General features: G+C 38.0%; 1 protein-coding gene across 1 annotated transcript; it reads right to left on the bottom strand.

Annotated features, from left to right (window-relative positions):
• Positions 1-11,118: 11,118 nt before the first annotated feature.
• On the bottom strand, positions 11,119-18,031 carry mlana (melan-A). Its single transcript, XM_069937274.1, has 4 exons — positions 17,958-18,031; positions 14,663-14,759; positions 13,185-13,298; positions 11,119-11,839 (listed from the first exon to the last, which is right to left on the bottom strand). The coding sequence occupies exons 1-4, from the start codon at positions 18,029-18,031 to the stop codon at positions 11,771-11,773; spliced, it is 354 nt and encodes a 117-aa protein (XP_069793375.1). The 3' UTR covers positions 11,119-11,770.
• Between the last annotated feature and the right edge of the window lie 1,580 nt (positions 18,032-19,611).

Below are 19,611 nucleotides of genomic sequence, written 5' to 3'. Positions count from 1 at the left end.
ATCATCTTAGAATATAGACTGGAAAACTGCTGGTACCATGGATGCAAAGAATGTCATGAGGAGGGAGTTTTTCTTGTGAATCCAAGAGGATCTACTGCTGGTTTATTTTCTAATCATTCTTTTGGCAGATGCAGTCCTCTCAGAAATTTGAGGTGATGCTTCAGTTAAGGAAAGGCAACTTTAAATTAACCTTTTTTTTCTTCAGTGTCTCTGAAGTTTATTTCAAACATAGAAATGGTATTTGTGCAGACCACATTTCTAGTATGACGAGTATGTTTCATATAGCAAAAATAATTTAATTGTGTCCTTTTTGTTTGAACATTTCTTCATGTTTTCAGTGTCTCAGGAATTAGTGGTTCTAATATTCTAGAATCAGAAATGTGCTCTTCAAAAAACGTGCTTCCCCTCTACTGCCATCAATTCGGCCCTTAACCCACATCTCTCGACAGCTATCAATTCGGCCCTTAACCCACATCTCTCGACTGCCATCGATTCGACCCTTAACCCACATCTCTCGACTGCTATCAATTCGGCCCTTAACCCATATCTCTCTACTGCCATCAATTCGGTCCTTAACCCATATCTCTCTACTGCCATCAATTCGGCCCTTAACCCATATCTCTCGACTGCCATCAATTCGGCCCTTAACCCATATCTCTCGACTGCCATCAATTCGGCCCTTAACCCATATCTCTCGACTGCCATCAATTCGGCCCTTAACCTATACCTCTCGACTGCCATCAATTCGGCCCTTAACCCACATCTCTCGACTGCCATCAATTCGGCCCTTAACCCACATCTCCTCATTCTGGCCCCCTGGTCTTCACCTACCACAACACCTGCCTCTGTATCCAACATATAATCATCTGCAATTTCCACCACCTATAACGTGATTCTACCACCAGATACCTCTTCCCCTTTCTGCAAGGTCTGTTTCATCCGGGACTTCCTTGTGTACTCCTCCCTTCTCACTGATTGCCCCCTTGGTATCTACCATCGTTACAGCAGGAAATACTATACTTGCATCCATATCAACTGCCTCACCATCATTTGGGACCCCAAACATTCCTTTGAAGTGAAACAACACTTCACTTGTGAATCTGTAGGGGTCTTCCTGCAGGTGCTCCCGTTGTGGCCTCCTACGTCGGAGAATCAGGACACAGACTGCAACATAGTTTCATTGAGCACCTTCACTCTGTCTGCTTCAATAACTGGTTCCTCCCAGTGGCCAACCATTTCAATTCCACATCCAAATCCCACAGCGATATATCAGTCCATGACTTTGTGCACTGTCAAACTGAGGCCACCCGCAAATTGGAGAAACATCTGATATTCTGTCTGGTCATTCTCCAACCAGATGGCATGAACATTGACTTCTCCAGTTGCTGTTAGGCCCATCCTTTGTTTTTCTCTCTCCTTATCTCCTTTCCTCCAGCTTCCCACCACCTTCCCTCCCTTCAGAAATCTACCCCTCTCCCTATCACTTGAGCATTTTTTTCTCTTCTGCTCACCCACTGTAGTTGTCAGTCAATGAATGTCTAGTTCTTCAGCCTTAGCAGAGTGCTCAGCTGTTTTTGTCATTATGCCATGGATCTAATCAGTTGAAGGTTGGCTTCCATGATTGGTGTATGGGGAAAGAAGCCAAGTTGATCATCTACGGGGCTTTCTGGCTCGACATGGCTACACGTGTTTTTTTTAAACAGTCACATGCTGAATCCTGCTATCATTGAAAACGGATATTGGTGGGACTTCATCTCATTAGCTGTCCATTATCTTTCGCAAGTAAATATGGTTGGTGTCATGCTGTGGCAAAGTTGAGCAGTAAATTGACTTTCCCACTGAGATCTCCCTCTCCTGACAAAGTTAGAATTTTCTCCCCAGATTGAGATGCTGGCTCTGCAGCCCAGTTGAATCAGAATCAGGATTTATTGTCATGGACAAGTCACAAAATGTGTTTTGTGGCAGCGTCACGGGGCAAACCTTCATATAAACCACTTTACACTTTGCAACCATAGCACGGAGCAGTATTGCAAGAACTAAACTTTTAATTCATAATAGTATTATAAGATATTACTTTGATATTTTCAGTATCCTTGCTTATGTTAAATGGTGTACAAGACAAAATTGACATTGGTAATCTTATTTTTATGGTCATGTAAAGGAATGGATGCATAATTGACCTACTGTTTTTATGACCTAATTTTCAGTGCATAACTATCCTTATGAACCTCACAAGGATAATGCAAATAAGCATCTCTATACTTAATATTCTGAAGGAAGAGTAGCAGGTACTTCAGCCCTTGTAGTTCATTCAACTGTTCATTTACTTATTTTGTTGAACCCATAACATGGAATAAAGCAAAAATGAAGCTAGTCCTTGAGAAGCTGAGTCAGGGGAACCATTATGGAATAAATGATAAACATGTATTTTGTATCAATTTTAATAATAGAAAGTAAAATTTTTAAACAGTATATTTGGAGAAGAATGACTGGATGAAGGATTGTTAAATTCCCTGAACTTGATCATCTCCATCCTTGACCCGCCCCCCCCCACCCCCACCCCGAGGTGTGTGCGCCGGCTGTGAACGTCCCGATGGCATGAATTCCAAAAAAGTTCATTTGAATCGGAAATCACCAAATCCAACATTGTTAAGAGAAAACCAAGAATATTGGTAACAAAAGACCTGTAGACCTAATCTCCATGGCAGAGAGGGCACTGGAATCTGTTGTGGATATCTTTTTTAAAAAAAAGCAAAGAATAGTGTGATCAAGAGTGTAAAGATAATTTTGTTAAAGAGAAATCTCATTGAGCAAATTCAAGTTCTTTGAGCAAGTCATGAGCAGAAAGCTCAGTATATAATAATTGGACTTTCAAAAAGCATTCGGTCACATATAGCATAAAATCACGATCGGGCTCATGACAGTGTAATCTATTAGCAAGAATTGAAAACTGCAAAAAAAAAATCAGTGGACTGTGAATAATTATTAAATTGAAGAAAAAGATGGTGAGGGGTTCTGAATCATCCAAAACTCAGCAAGTGGTGGCAGAATGGAATGAGCTTCTGAATGAGGTAGTTGCGGCAGGGTCCCTTCTGTCATTTAAGAAAAGGTTGGATGTGTACATGGAGGTGAGGGGGTTGGAGGGTTATTGGCAGAGAGCGGGAGGTTTGAGCTAGTGGAGCTGTTCTCATGGCCTGTTTCCGCTCCATAAATGGTTATATGGTTATGTAGGCTGAAAATAGCAGATGGTGTCAGTGAAAAAGTTTTTTTCTCTTTATTGGGAAGAGTTTTAAAAGTTTACTTTAGATATGTTTGAGTCCTTTTTAAGTGTTTTGTTCATCAAGGTCTGGGTGTTCACATGGGCACAGCAATTAATGAAAATAGAATATTGACCATAGTTTCAAGAATAGTGTGTGCAAAATGAAATAATGAGTTTGTTGTCAAACACATTACACTGCATATGCTCCGAAATTATTGCAGCAGTGAACAGATGGTTGTAATGAAAAACAATAATAGTAAACTAATTGAATTAAGTTAAATGAGACAATAAATGCACAAGATAATAAATATTTATAGTTATAATGCAAGAAAAAAGTGACTCACAGTTGGGCCGGACAGTTCTTTTGTACTGTGGGAGCAGTCTGATTAATGTTCCAAGGGGAGATAGCTCTTGGAAAGAAACTGTTCTTGAACCCAGAGGAGCTGATTTTCAGGCTTCTCTACCTTCAGCCTGAAGGTAGCACTGAGAAGAGGTTGTGATCAGGGTTTTGGGCATTCTTTATCCTGACGGCTGCCATTTTGAGGCAGTGTCTCACATAGATGTCATTCCTGGGCACTTGAATTTCCAAACCAGACAATGATGCAACGAGGTACCTGCAGAAGTTTGATGGAGTATCTGGCAACATACTAAATTTCCTCAGACTCCTGAGAAAGTAGAGGCATTGCTGTGCCTCTGTGCTGTCTCCAGATAAGGTCTTCTTAAATGTGGATTCCCAGCAACTTAAAAGGTTCTGACTCTCTACTTCCTTCTCATCCATGTAGGTAGGTTCATATTCCCTTCGCCTCTCATTTCTAAAAATCCTGAACCAATTTGTCTTCCAGTCATACAGGTCTTTGACAAGCCGAGAGTATTTCTTACAATTATGACCACATTATTTAAGGGTTCATTCAAAATAGTGAGGTAAAGCTTTGCTGGATTGATTTGTGAGATGAGGGTTTTTGGCCAGTGAACAAATGTGTAGAATGTTCTTTGTGAAATAAGTGGATATCTCGGTGCAACAGTAGGAGAATGCTTTCCCTGGCTGGGAGGTTTGGCAACAAGTATGAAACTGAATTGCATCTCCAAGAGGCGGGGTCTTAAAAAAAGTGGCCTCTGTCCTCAAAGATCCCCCACCACCCAGGCCAGGCCCTCTTCCCTCTGCTACTGTTGGGGGAAAAAGGTACAGGAGCCTAAAGACAAGCACTCAGTGGCACAAGGACAGCTTCTTCCCACTGCCATCAGATTCCTGAATGATCAATGAACTAAAGACACTGCCTCACTTTTCCTGCACTATTATTTAAATTTATTGTGAGGTGGTTTTTATATGAATGTTTTCACTGTAATTCTGCTGTAAAAGACCAAATTTCAAGACTGGTTCATGACAATAAATTCTGATTCAGAGTATGTCCATTTAAAATTAAGATAAGGGTTTGTTTTTCTATTTTTTTTAATTGAGACATACAGCAGGGTAAAAGGCCATTTTGGCCCACAGTCTGCTGCTCAATTTACAGCCCATTAACTTACACCCCATTAACCCGGGTATGTTTTGAACAGTGGGAGGAGACCGGAACCCCCAGAGAAAACCCACACAGATACAGGGACAACGTAGAAACTCCTTACAGACAGCGTGGAATTCAAATCCTGGTCCGGTCTCAATCGCTGGTGCTGTAAAGGCATTGCGCTGACCACCACGTCAACAGTCCCGGCCTATGTCTGTTGCATGTCTGGAATGTTCAACGGTGGTGAAAGGTGGCTGCTTAGCTGTAACATAAAGTCAAGTTGAAGATGCATTTGAATTCAGGGGTTTATGGAATTGGAAAGCAAGAGGTTGAGGCCATAATTATGCTGAATAGAATCCACTTCTCTGAATGAGCAATCACAGACAAAACTACCTTCACCAATCTCCTTGCGTCACCTGACCTCCAAGTCCCATGCAAATAACAGCATGGAAAGGAATTAGTCTGCAGTTCTTGTCCAAACATTGCTGGTGGGGACAGTGTGTGTCATGTATGATGTCATGTATGACAACATCTATGGGGAAGTAAGTGACAGAACAAATTTAAATTTTGTGTTGATCAACTGCTGGGCAGTTTCGGTGTCAGAATTGAATCTCATGACAATGTGACCTTGTGATCCATCATATCACTTCATTTAGTGCTACCATCGAGTAAGGAGACCAACTGTAATTTAATAAGTGCAAAAGCAGTGTCAAGCATACTTCCATCAAGCTTTCATTTTGTTTTATGTGCAACACACAACTCTGTTAAATGACTAAGCTGTCTCACAACCAAAGGATCAAACCAAAGTTCTGCAGTATTGTTGCATGTCATGAATGGTTATGGACAATAAATAGAGTGAGGCATCATATATGCCATGTCTTCCACAAATGAATACAAAGCTTAAGAATTTCCAACCATCTCCATCCATCTGAGTGCCCATTGTTAAAGGTGTTTATTCTATTCACTTTTAACTTGAAACCACAACATCCACTGGAAATTCTAGTGCATGAAATTCTTTGGTCAGTCTGCCTATTTCTATCAACTACCCATTGACATTAATTTTACACTCTGCTTGTCACCCTGAAGACACTGCTCCCAGCATTAGTTGTGTCTCTTGCTGAACTCATCCCATGTCGTGTTAACTACTGCTTAACCATGGAACTACCCAAGACAAAAAAAGCATGGTAAATCTTTGGCAGTTTCTTGGGATCGGAGAGGAGTTGTTTTCATTCCAGTTCGTAGGAATGCAAGCTTTAATGCACAAATTCTTTAACACGTAGTGACTTAGATCTCAACTACCATGCAATTTTGATAGTTGGTTCAAGGACAAGGATAGCCAAGGCAATTAAAGACCAAGTTCTGATGGACTGACATAGAACATTACAGTAGAGTCAAGGCCCTTTAGTCCTTGATGTGCTGACCTACGTATTCCTACCAAAAGAAAAACTAAACCATTCCTACTCATAACCCTCCATTTTTCTTTAACCCATGTGCATGTTTAAGAGACTCAAATGCTGCTAATGTTTCAGCCTCCACCACCACCTCTGGCAAGGCATTGCAGTAACTCACAACTATTCTTAAAAAAAAAACCCATCCCAGATGTCTTCCTTAAACTTCCCTCCCTTCACTTTGTACAGATATCCTCTGGTGTTTGCTATTCCTGCCCTAGAAAAAAAAAGATGCAGGCTGTCCACCGTATCTATGCCTCTCAGAACCTTGTAGACCTATTAAGTCACCACTCATCCTTCTACTCTCCAAAAGAAAAGTCCCAGCTCTGCTAACCTTGCCTGATAAGACTTATTTTCCAATCGAGGCAACATCCTGGTAAATCTCTGCACCCTCTCCATTGCTTCTATATCCTTCTTGTAATGAGGTGACCAGAACTGAACACAAAGCTCATCAGAGATTTGTAGAGTTGCAACATGACCTCTCAACTCAATCACGCGATTGATGAAGCCCAGCATCCCATAGGAACTATCTTATCAAATTGTGCAGCAACCTTGGAAGATGTATGAATTTGGACCCCAAGATCCCTCTGTTCCTCCATACTGTTAAATATCTGTCCATTAAGCATTCAGGTTTGACCTTCCAAAATGAATCGCCCTCACTTATCCAGATTGAACTCCATCTGCCACATTTCTGCATCCTGTTGATATTTTTTTGTAATCCACAACAACCTTCAGCTCCATCTTCAACTCCTTCCAACCTTTGTATCATCTGCACTTTTCCACTTTTTATCTAGGTAATTTATAAAAAGCACAAAGAGCAGGGGTCCCAGAACAGATCCCTGCAGAACTCCACTAGCCACTGACCTCCCATCCACCACTACTACTGGACTTAGATAGGTGCACATGACAGACATGAAGTCACTCAAACCACATTCACACATGGGCACAGTATCTACCCCAGAGCCATTTTCTCATGTCCCCTCACTTGTACTTCTCCACCTCAACCTGTACAGTTAGCATCACAATGTACTTTAATTATGATACAATAATCATAATAGCCTGTTGTGGGCCTCTTGATGTGACAAATGTCTTCAGAATAGCTGTCACAGGAAAATAGGAATGGGTCATTTGCCCCACTATTCAATATGATTGTGATTGATCTATGTTGACCAAAATTCTTCTGTACCAGCTCCCCATAATCCTCAGTTCTTGATCTTTTCAATATTTATCTCTCACCATTTTAAATAGATCTAATGACATGGCTTCCACCACTCCTGCCCTCAGAGATTCACCACCCTCCTGAGATACATCTCAGTTTTAAATGGTTGGTCCTTTATTTTGTAGCAATATCTCCTGGTGACTCTTCCACTTGTGTAAAAACTCTCCCACCTGACATCGCTTTTCATAAAGCTAACCTAATTGATCCCTTGCCTGCAAGCTTCATTCAAGCACTGAGTTGAGTGGAGAGAGAAATAACTGGAATGTATTGGGCTAATCCACATTTAACCTCAAGGCACCCTTTGGCTGAATGGATTTGAGTAACTGGTGTTACTCAAGATAAAATCTTGACTCTAGTTATTGTCACCCTTAGCATAAATGAGAGGGATAGTGGATGGACGCCAGTCTTTTCCAGAAAATAAGAAATAGAAACAAAAGTAGAGCATTGTGGCTGATCTATTACTTCTACTGTTTCCTGTACTATTCCCATATATCCATTGGTTCCCTCAATATCTTTTAAAAAATCTTGTCCATCTCTATCATGCAATTCAGCCCTCCTTTCTTGGGTTGAAAATTCCAAGATTTGTTGTCTTCTGTGTGAATACATTTCTTCTCATCTGTTCTGATCAGCAAGTTGAGTGGTGTCACAACAACCTTGCATTCAACGTTAGCAAAACGGAGGAACTGATTGTAGACTTCAGGAGAGGGAAATCAGGAGAACATGAACCAATCCTCTTTGAGGGGTCAGCAATGGAAAGGCTTAGGAACTTCAAATTCCTGGCTGTCAACATCTCAGAAGATCTATCCTGGGGCCTCCATGTTGATGCAATCTCAAAGGCTTGTGAGTGGCGAAGCTTCATTTGGAGTTTGAGGAGATTTGATATGTCACCAAAGATTCTTGCAGGTGTACCAGGGAGAGCATTTTGACTGGTTGTGCCGCTGTCTGGTATAGAGGTGCTAATGCACAGGGCAGGAAAAGTCTACAGAGGGTTGTGAGCTCAGTCAATGCCATCGTGGGCATCAGTCTTCATTAAGGACATTTACAAGAGATGATGTCTCAAGAAAGCAGCCTCTATCCTCAAGGACCATCAACACCCAGACCATTCCCTCTTCACACTGCTACCATCAGGAAGAAGGAGCCTGAAGACAAACACTGCAGAAAAACTGGTTCTTCCACTCTGCCATCAGATTTCTGAATGGACAATGAACTGTAGACACAACTTCACTTTCTCTTCTTTATGCACTAATTTTTTTAAAAATTAATTTACAGCAACATTTGCACCTGACATGAATTTTGTAACCTGTTCATGACAAATAAATGTTGATCCTCCTTTGCTGATCCTTTATTCTGAGACTGATTCCTGGTCATCTGCCAGGGAAAAAGCATTCTGCATTTACCAGGCCAAGCCTTTAAGAAATTTGTGCAGTTTAACAAAATCCTCTTTCATTCATCAAAAGGGAAGTATATGCCCAGTCTGTTTAATCTCTCCAAGAAAAACAAACTTCTCATCCCTGAATTAATCTGATGATCTTTCTGTCCTTTCTCCAATTTAGTGCATTTCCTCTGGCATCAGCCAGCCCTTGCTGTGTGGATCAAAACCTTACTTATAGCTCTAATTATTTGATTCATGAAGATCCTGGTCCCAGCCAGTTCAAATGAAACCTATACTGAGAGAACAACTCCTTTGTCCAGTACTGGTACTTAAGATGTTGCTGCAGGACAGTGTCCTTGATCCAATCATCTTCAGCTGCTTCAATGAGCATGTACACTTCAAAAGGTCAGAGCTTGTGTTGTTAACTCCATGGTGTATATTCCCAACTCAAGATGATAAAGCAGTAATGCATAAATGCTGCCAAATGTGAGAAATATCTGATAGATGGCAGGTGATATTTATCCCACAAGTGCCAGTCAACTCTTGTTGTTCCAACAAAATAGTGTCTTACTATCACCTTGAGATGTTTAACGTAGACAGGCTCCAAGCAACATACTGAGACTCATCAGGGACTTGAACTGGATCTCTGGCATGAATACTGCTGTCACAAGAGTAGGTCAGAGGTTGAACATTCTGTCACTCACTTCCTGGCAACTCAAAGCCTTGAAACCAATTGTAAGGTACAATGCAGGAGTGCAAAGGAATACCATTTCATACCTTGATGAAGGGCTCAAGCCTGAAACGTTGGTTATTTATCTTTATTTTGATATATAGGACTGAGTTTCTCCAACACTTTTTTACTTCAACCATGATGACTACACATTTGTGTGTTTGACAAAGAAATGTATACCACTTCAATAGTACTTGAAGTTTGATGCCTTCCAAGACAAGGCTATTTGCTTAATGGGGAACCCATTATTACTACCACATGTCTGCACTGTATGCTCTCTACAAGGTGTGCTGCTGTGAAGGACAACATTATCTTCACTGGCCTCCACTCTGCAAGCTGCCAGCAGGATGCACAGAAAAATGAGCAACTACACATTACTTTCCAAGTTATTTTCTATTCTGACTTGGAACTGTATTGTCACAGTCAAAGTCCTGAATTACAATACTTTGGGAGAAACTTCCATACATTAACTAAGAGCTGAAGAAGGCAGCTCCCTAACATTTCTGATGGGCAATTGAAGATGCGCAATAAATGTTGACCTTCCACCCCTTCATGCATCTCATGAATAACAAAAGAAAATGTGATGCCATTTCTTATCTAAAACGTTTCCAATAGTTATTAAACCACCACAATCTATAAACAGGGCTAAGCATTACTTTCATTTAGGTCATAAGAATAGTGAATGCCAATGTCCTTGTACAGATTCCTAGGAGAAGCATTTGGTAAATGGAGCATGTATCATTTATCCCTACTATTTTCCTTGTATGTAGCAAGGTAGCCTCTAACTCCATGCATTTTCACTTTTGTTGATCTCTTGTGCACTAAATTCTCAGATGCCTTCCAAAAGGCTACAGAGATTTTTTTGTGAAATTGTTTATTTTGTTTTAAAATTAGGTTGATAAATCATGGCTTGTCCTTCATAAATCCATGCTGGCTCTGATCACTGTTATCCAAGCACCCAGGCAGTCTCCTCCTCCTGATAAATATTCTGTAATTCTAATTCTTTTACATTTGATTCTCTACTGGGTTAATAAAAGAGGGTAATAATACCTGCCATAAACTTGTCAACTTCCTTCTGTAATTCAAGAAAGTCAATGCACCTGCTCTTTGAAGATGTGAGGAAAGAGGGGAAAAAAACTCATTGATCCTCAAAAGTCTTCTTGATGTTACTTTTGGTAGTGTGTGTGGAACAGGCTATCTTTGCCCTTCTGTCCTAAAACACCTCGTGATCATTGAGTAAGTTTAATGATTGCTTCTTCTGATCTTTAATACAGGTATTTCACTTGCATCCTGTTTTATAGCATGACTGAACAGATTAATTCCAGACTCTTACTGATTGTTCATAGCAGGTAAAATTTTGGTTCTCTTCTTTTTTTAATTACCGTGGCAGGAGAGGCAATTGATCTGCTTAAATGGTTGTAAGAGAAAGCTAAATGTACTTCACACTTTTTAAATGTAAACTTACAAAAATGTACTGTAGAGCGCGTCGAAAGAATCAAAAGCTTTTTGATCCAAACCAAGGCTTTTATTAACTAGAAGACTGGAGCATATCACATGTAGGTCGACCAGTCCAGAATGACCTGGTCTGGCTAGGAGCAACCCTTTAAGACCTGCCAGTAGGCGTGGCTACGCTCTCAGCCAATCACAGTCATCCTACACTACAATCTGTACATATACACATTGGTAATAGAATCTGTACTATCACATGTACCTTTCACTTTGAACAGTGCAACTTTGATTGCAACCTGCTGCTGCCTTCTTGTGACTCTAGGAGCAGAAACTACTGTCAACGTTTTAATTTCAAGTCACTGCCAAGTGTAAAGATCTGTCAGAGACCAAAAGCAACTCCCAATAAATCTCAATGCCTAGGAAGTTGCAATAAACACCATGATTTATAACTGGAACCAGATGAGGTTTCAATTTGTGTATCAGGTAACCACGTTATAATGTTGCATGACAAGCATTTATTTCACCAGACTTGTGCAGTTTGAATCATTTACTAAAATTCAGAGATTTTCCTTAGTGTTCACTGTTGGATTATTCTGAAATGCCCTCGTTTCCTTTTATGTAAATTGAGATTTAACATTATAAAATGTATTAACTTTGATGTTTGCAGAAATTGAAACAGTGATGTTAATATTGAAAGCATGTAATTACAGCACATTAAAATATTACACTTCTAAATAAGCAAGAATAGATGAATAATGTTCATCGGAGGTGTTGAATTCCTGTGCACTGTCAGTTCAAGGAGAATATGCTGGTGGCATTTGCTCGGAAACAATTTTCCCATATGCAGGTGGAGCATTTGGAATCTGTTAAGTAATAAAGAAAGATTAATTGTTTTTAAGGTTAGTCATTCAAAAGGTTGGAGCAGATGGACTATTAGTGTTGGAATCAGTTGACAGCATTACAGATTTTAGTGCTTACTTTAACATTTCATACTGACAGGAGTAAGAAAGAAGTTGGACATTTTCAGGTATTGTAAGGTAAAAACATCATGAGATGGGACCGGAGAAGGAGTCACCCAGTACTAAGGAGTAACAGAATGCAGATGTGACCTTGTACACTCAAGATAAGCTTTGCACTAACAAGAATGATGTGCAGCAGACTAACAGAGAAGGATAGCAACAGTTTATTCATTGGACAATGTCATGGTATGATCATTTACTAAGTACGTATCCTGAGGTATAAAAAAAAAACACCACTTGCTGATAACGGCAGAATGCGCCTTCTCCAACTAACACTGTTAGTTGCAAGTGTTACAATCCGGCAATAAAGAACAAAGAACCTTGATTTCGACTCAGTCTGGTGTTTGACTCACTCATTCATGAACAAAGCAGACCTAACAGTATTTAAAAAGTACCTTGCTGACAAAGCTGTGCTCTGTAGCACTACCTCGGCTTTAAATCTAGGAAAGGAATAGTGCAAGTTTTTGTTGTTACTTTGAGGCATGATATAAAACAACCCAATAAAAACACAAAGCTGGAGAAACTCAGCAGGTCAAGCGGTGTCCTTTATATAACACAGGTTAAAATACAAAATGTCGGTTATGGTTCCTGATCTCTGTGCTATATAAAGGACACTGCTTGACCTGCTGAGTTTCTCCAGCTTTGTGTTTTACTTCAACCACGGTGTCTTCAGATCTTTGTGTTTTACTTCCCATAACACTACCCAAACTTAACAGGAGACTGTCAATAGTGGATAGAGTATCAACAAGCCCAATGACATATCAGATTTTAATAGAGCCTCTGCTGGGACATTCTTGGAATGTTTAACTACTTAGTCTGCAGTTATTCAAGAAAAGACACTCCTGATAAGTATTTGTGGTCACAAGTCAGAGTGAGGGACAGTTTGAGTCTACCTCTGGACTTACCAGCCACAAAGTATTTTTTGCTGCCAATCCTAACTTGTGTCATCAAGGTTATTTAATTATTTTACAAGTTTGAATATTCCTGTGGGTTTAAAACCTCAATATTCACTTGAGTGAACATCACTTTTGATTTATTGCCTTAAAGTCAAGGATATAAATTAATTTTCTAGATTATAGGCAATGAAACTTGCCAAAAAATCTATGATCTAAACAGTTATGCAAATTGCTGTGTCACAGAAATATAGATTTGTACCTAGAATATGTTTGTGGAAAAGGCAAGGACTTACCAGGTTTGAATGGGTATAATCATTCATCGGTATTTTGGTCTCCAATGTGGCTTCTTCACTTGGGTGAAGTGATGGCATGAAGGAGCTCGCTGCACAATTGGATTCATGTCGACTCTGAAAGAAGAAATTTATTAATAAATACATCTCTGGGCATAACTGCAAATTACCCATACTGATTATGCAATGATTAATACCATGTATGGAACATCCAAAATGTGGTTAGTAAATTTATAAACTTAAACTATTGCTGTAACTGAATATTCCCAAATGTGATGAAGAATTATCTGTTTCTTTCAAGACAGATTCTTACTTGCCTGCTGTGATGTCTGGTATTTCCTGTTTTTATTTCAGATTTCCAAAATCTGTAGCTTTTTTGCCTTTTTAAAGGTATTTTAATATATATTTTCACCAATCTCTTGTGTTTTTTTTGCAGCAAAAGTTTGAGGCTTCTCTTCAATACAATTGTTGGTACAAATACACACTGCAAAACTTGTACATTTGACTCCAAGAAACTAGCAGAAAGTGCTGGACTTAAATGATACACTTGGCTTTAGAAAATATTACATTTTCCGTGCCTGCAGATGCTGCCTGATCTGCTGGGTTTCACATTTTCAGTAACATTTGCTTTGTCTCTCACAGTTCCAGCATTGTATTTTCTCTTGTCCTTAATTTTCTATTTACACCTCCTCCAGACAGATCGGCTTCATATTTTCACTACCCTTTCTCAGCAAGAACTATCACCATCTGTGCCATACACTTTCTCTTGGTCTCCGCCTTAGCACAGAAATCCCCTTGTTCTTTTCACCCACTGCAATTGTCTGTAAGAAAAAACAATTTTGAGTTCTAGCTTTTCCTGGAATATTAACTGTTTCTCCTCAATAGGCACTCCTTAACCTATTGAGTATTTCCAACATTTCCTGTTTTTATTTCAGATTTGTGAGCATCTACAGTTTATTTCCTTGAGATTTTAATTGTTCCTTTTCATATTTTCTTTGACATTTTGATTCTTGTGATCAAACTTGAAACTGTAAGTTCAATTACATGAATAAAATATGCTGGAGTATCTTTCTTTTTAAAGTATTTTTATTGTGTTTAACAAAAACCCTTTACACAAGGTGAACTGATGATAACATAAATCAAATCCTATCATATACATATATCAATTGTAAATTAGAAGCAGAACCATTTTCATTACATTAACTTATCTAGTTCAGGACAACAAATTCTATAATTGTAATAATTAAACAATTAAATTTTAACTCTTACTATTTCCAATAATAACATCGAATGCAAAAATTATACAAGTAATACACATAAAATTCCCTAATATAAGATATTTAATATTTCTCTGATGTGATCATGAAAAGATTAGTAAGGATTTTTTTTAATCCTTTTTTTTTCCTTTTTATTATTAAGACAAACAAGTAAAGGGGGAGGGTTTAACTACAGATTATGGATCATATCACAGAACAACAGACCTGGAGTATCAAATATCCATTGCGTTTTCTACAGTACCAGCAGCCAATTATCAGTAGAATTACAAGGATTATAACCAGAACAGCAATGCCAATGGCCCTGATAAAAGAAAACAGAAATGTCAATTTATTACCAGTTTATAAGTTCATCTGTTCTACATTTGGAAAAAAAAATTCAATAATTATTAGGAAGTTTTTGCAGCCTAAGTCTTGATTAAATCTAACCTACCATGCTGGACAACAAATATTTTCAAAAGGTTGCTTCCTGAAAAAAACATTGGGGATTATGATAGAGAACATCAAGCTGAACACAAAGCTAATTTCAGATTTCTGTACCACGTAGGTAATTGGAGAAACATTAAATGTATCGAATTTCATATGTTTAATTGCATAATTTTGCTGACACATTATGTTAATTCAACTGACCTAATAATGACCTGCTGTTGATTTTCATTTGATCTCAGCATCTGATGCCTCTCCTTTCAGTGTCTAACAATAGATGGCCAGCATTGGTGGATTCCAGTTGCCTAATGCCGCTTTTCCATGGTTACAACATCCTGGTGAAACTTTTCACTATGTCCAACACTGACTGCACCAAGATCGGTAGGGAAGAAGTCCAAGGGCGAATGCAGAAAATGAATTTTCAACGACATGTTGCATTTCATGGATTTGTCTGCCTGAAGAATGTTTAAAATATGACAGGGAATCACAAAAATAGGGTATATCCTAAAAATGGTACATAAGAGGAAAATTTTATGGTGATTTTTGTGATAATCAGCCCAAAATCCATAAAATACTCCCAAAAATATTCAGGATGCAGATTTCTTGACACTGCTTTAGAAATAGAGCATTTAGTATCCTAAGCCCAAAGCACCATTTCATGAATTTGTCTTAATTCACTTACTTTTGTAATATCACTATCAGTTCCTTACAAAAAATTCAGTCTTACTTCGGAACTGTTCTGTTGTCCCTCATTTTGTCCCACAATATTTGGGTTGAGTTGTTCTGGATTGGATTAATTATCTCTAACATTAGGATTATTTCTTCTTGTTTTAAACTTCTGTCAGAGGATGTAGTTTAGCCATTAATAGTTCTATTAGTCTTATGCACTTATTCAAAAATCAAACTTTAATTTTTGATAAGCAAGGAAAAGCAGTTTATTCAAACTGCCCTCATAATTCAACCTTTGGAGCTCTGTTAATAAAAATAGTGAAAATATGCTGCATTCTTCTTAAGGCAAGTATATGAAAATGGGCAAACTTTCAGTGATGGAAATCTCTTCAACCTGACTTCATAACAACAGAGCAATCTCATTAGGTAAACAGCAATGGTGATACAATCTTTGGTTGTAATATCACTGGTAAAAAAAAAGCAAAAAAGATGGTTTATCTCAAAAGTAAAGCAATATTATTGCTTATTTATATATTCATCCATTTACATGTGCTGACAAATTACACAATAGAGTAAAAAAATTACATAGTACACTTGATCCTGTAGCTATCTTTTATAAAGAGGGTCATGGTAATTAGAGTCTGTCATGACAGATCTGTTTTTTATGGGTTCAAATTGAAAATGGATATTTTAAAGTTACTGAACTGCTTTATAAATTAACCCATTTTAAAAATAAATGCTTTTTATGCCTTTACCCAATTGGCTAATAATTGTATATTTGCACAAAATGCAGCGATTTTTCCACAAATACTTGGAGGAACATGTATTGGAAATTAATAACTGTAGACATTGACTTACAGATGTCTTGATAAATAATGGTGGTGTTTAAGCCGAGTTAACACTGGTGATTTTGTCATGAGTTTATGAGGTGTCTCTGGATAAATAGTATCATAAACCTTCAGGATATCACAATGAATTAAGTCATTCAATCCTGAAAGGCCAAAACTTTAATGTCAAATTGCAACTTTTCCAATTTTAAGGGTTATTATGTAGAAAGAAGAAGCAGATTAGAACATAAACATGACTTGATATATTGTGACAATTATTGTGGGGAGTGGAGGGGGGGGGAGTGAGAAACTACTAGTGCTTATTAGATTAACAGATTTTTAACACTCAAAAGTTATTTTTTTGTAAGTAAAATTCCTCTCTTTGGTATTTTGTCTAAAAATAAAATCCAATTTTCTTCTCAAGTTGCCAATTATTCTTGAGTTTTCAACACTGATTAGATAAGCACCCTATTAGCAGGCTGCAACATTTCCATTCCATTTTAAACAATTACAGACTGTCTTTCCATTTCTCAAGGACTGTGTGTTTTTTTTTCCTTTTTGCCAAACTCCAAGGACATGCTAAAAGTGGGTCTTCCTGTCAGAATTTTAGTGTACTTTTTGTTATGTGCCATTCTAAAACTAATCTGCATCTCGGGAAATGTTGAAAGTGACTTTACAAACCAAAGATATATTTGTTCTACAGTTAATACTCTGAATACTTCCTGATTTGTTCTTCAACTTCAATAAAAAAATTCAATCTTTCATATTTTTAATTTAATGGAAAATGTGTCAGAACATAATATTTATAGCACAAAATGGAGTCTTGCATCTTAACAGATGTATGTTCATACTCCGTATCTCTGTTCCTACATTATTTAATCTCAATCCATCAAGACTATTTCATTCTTCCTGATACACCCTACCTAGGTGATTCATCCCCAGCACGATTCCTCCCCCCCCCCCCCCCCGCCCCCTTTACTGGTTCAGGAGCATTTACACTGGCAGGTAAACCAGTAAATTGGCTGTTAATTACTGGGTACAAATGCCAGAGTGAAGGACCTTAAGATAGCTTTCCCTTAAATGCACCAGTTTTAATAAGGGAGACACTGTCAATACATGTTTTATTCATTAGTAAATAATGGTGCTACAGCAAACTATACTTCATTATAAAATCATATAAATAACAAACTTTCTATGCAAATTTACTCTTGCATTTTCCTGGAGGCGATTTACACCAAAAAGTTTTGTTTCTAGTCTCTAATCCATAAATATATTAGATATTCTAAGATGTTTCAACAAGTAAAGAAACTTGATGTATACTTTAGATGGAATTACAGTAAACATATTTGTTTTACAGCACAGAACTTTTAAAGTTCACTCACTATGTAATTTACAAATGAATGCCAAAATCAAAATTTGGTTTAGGTGCTTTGAACAAAGTACATTTTTAGCTGTGTTGAAAGACTGTCAGCAGTTTATACCAGTGGAACAGACCATAACATGAAGTTAGCTCACAAATGAGTAGAAGAGGTGATTTAAAAAAAAACTTGCATTCTCAACCAAAGGATGTTCAGACTTACTCTTCTAAGTTTAAGTAAAGACCATCTGCCCTGGATCCAAAACCACCTGGCACGTAGTAATCATTTTTCGGCATTTCTGCAATGCCAGTTAGTATGCGGAACAAAAAAGATATAAACGTGAATGTACACAGAGAATATATTAAATGTGAAACATTTGGACTGTTCAAAAGAAACAATTGGCAATGGCAGTGCGCAATGTCACTATTTACTCAGGGAAAAGCCCTTGAAATTAATTCTAATCATGTTATACAATATACAGTAAACAGTTGTAATCACATCATGAAATGTTGAACTAATCTTATAAATGTAAGGATTATTTGATTGAATTAAAACTGAATGAAACGTGTTATTTTAATTACACCAATGAGCATTCCAAAACTTACCCTTGTTAGAAGCCAGCACTGACGTCTGACAAGATCTTAATTCCAGGACTGAGTAATGATGGTATTAGCAAAGCTGCTCTTTTATTCCACGCAAACCCCCTGAATGGAGTTCTCATGACTATCATGAGATCAAGGCCTGACCAGCAGGATTTTTTTAAATTGGAATGAAATAAGAGCAAACTGCCATTTTTAAAAAAAAAACTATAAAATTCGACATTTTCCAGTTTAATCTGCCAACAGCATTAGGAGTGCAAGACTGAACTTAAACGCTGAGTCCAGATATCACCTTCTTTTGACACTTTCGGGCATGCAACTTTTAAAAAGAATTTAGACATACAGCACTGTAACAGGCCAATTTGGCCCTATGAGTCCGTGCCACCCAACCTACAGCCTTGTACTTTTTATTTGAATGATGGGAGGAAACCAAAACCCCCGGAGGAAAACCCGCGTAGACATGGGGAGAACGTACAAACTCTTTACAGACAGCGTGGATTTCGAAGTCAAGTCTGGCCCCAGTCGCTGGCGTTGCGCTAACCATTGCTAACTGCTACACCAACCGTGCCGCTGAAATGTTTCCAGCGCTACTAGTTACTCTAAAGAAGCGAGTGTGTTCCATTTAATAATTGAGACAAATTCAAAAGCTTTGGGCAAAAAAAAAGATTTTTATTATTTGTAATCATGTGTTTTTCTTTCTCTTTCCTTATTTCCACCTGCCACCTCATTTCAACTCCTTGGGTTAGCTACAAGTGGATGGTAAGAATCCAAAGTTCACACAAAAAATTGCATATGCAAACTGGAGTCCATAACGAGACTGTTTAGTATAAACAAGGACTAAATTTAAAAAAAATCACAAGCACTCATGGTATGGATAAATTGCCATGATTATGAAAATGAATTAAAGAGATTATGAAGCTACGAATTAGAGTCAAAACTGGAATATGTTTGGCTGGTTACGTGAAACTCCTGGTACTGATCCTGAAAGATTTTCCGTGTGTGATTGAATTATCATCTAATCAGATTCCAGAGGCCATTATATATATTGAAGGTTGTATTCTAATTTGTATGCACCGTTAGTTAATGAGTAATGAGTATTTACTGTTACGTATGCAAATATAATGTACGGATGGACTGCAATTTTTTCCACTACAGACAAACAAGTATGTAAATCTGCGTTATATTACTAAACATGCCAAGACAGAAAAAGAGATACATAATAATCATTCATGGTTGCAGTTAGTGTAAAAAAAAATTACTTTTCAATAGTTCGAACA

The sequence above is a fragment of the Narcine bancroftii genome, chromosome 1, assembly GCF_036971445.1.
Source record: "Narcine bancroftii isolate sNarBan1 chromosome 1, sNarBan1.hap1, whole genome shotgun sequence".
In the NCBI taxonomy this organism is placed as follows: domain Eukaryota; kingdom Metazoa; phylum Chordata; class Chondrichthyes; order Torpediniformes; family Narcinidae; genus Narcine; species Narcine bancroftii.
This window is presented reverse-complemented; position numbering and strand designations above follow the sequence as displayed.

What these genes read in the sequence shown, in the direction of transcription:
- mlana (XM_069937274.1), bottom strand. Translation starts at nt 18,031, where the DNA reads ATGCCGAAAAATGATTACTACGTGCCAGGTGGTTTTGGATCCAGGGCA. An exon ending in CTTTACTTAAACTTAGAAGA is followed by an intron (nt 14,760 to 17,957) that starts GTAAGTCTGAAC and finishes TTCTTTTATCAG; the next exon opens with GGCCATTGGCATTGCTGTTC. An exon ending in ATTATACCCATTCAAACCTG is followed by an intron (nt 11,840 to 13,184) that starts GTAAGTCCTTGC and finishes ATTACTTAACAG; the next exon opens with ATTCCAAATGCTCCACCTGC.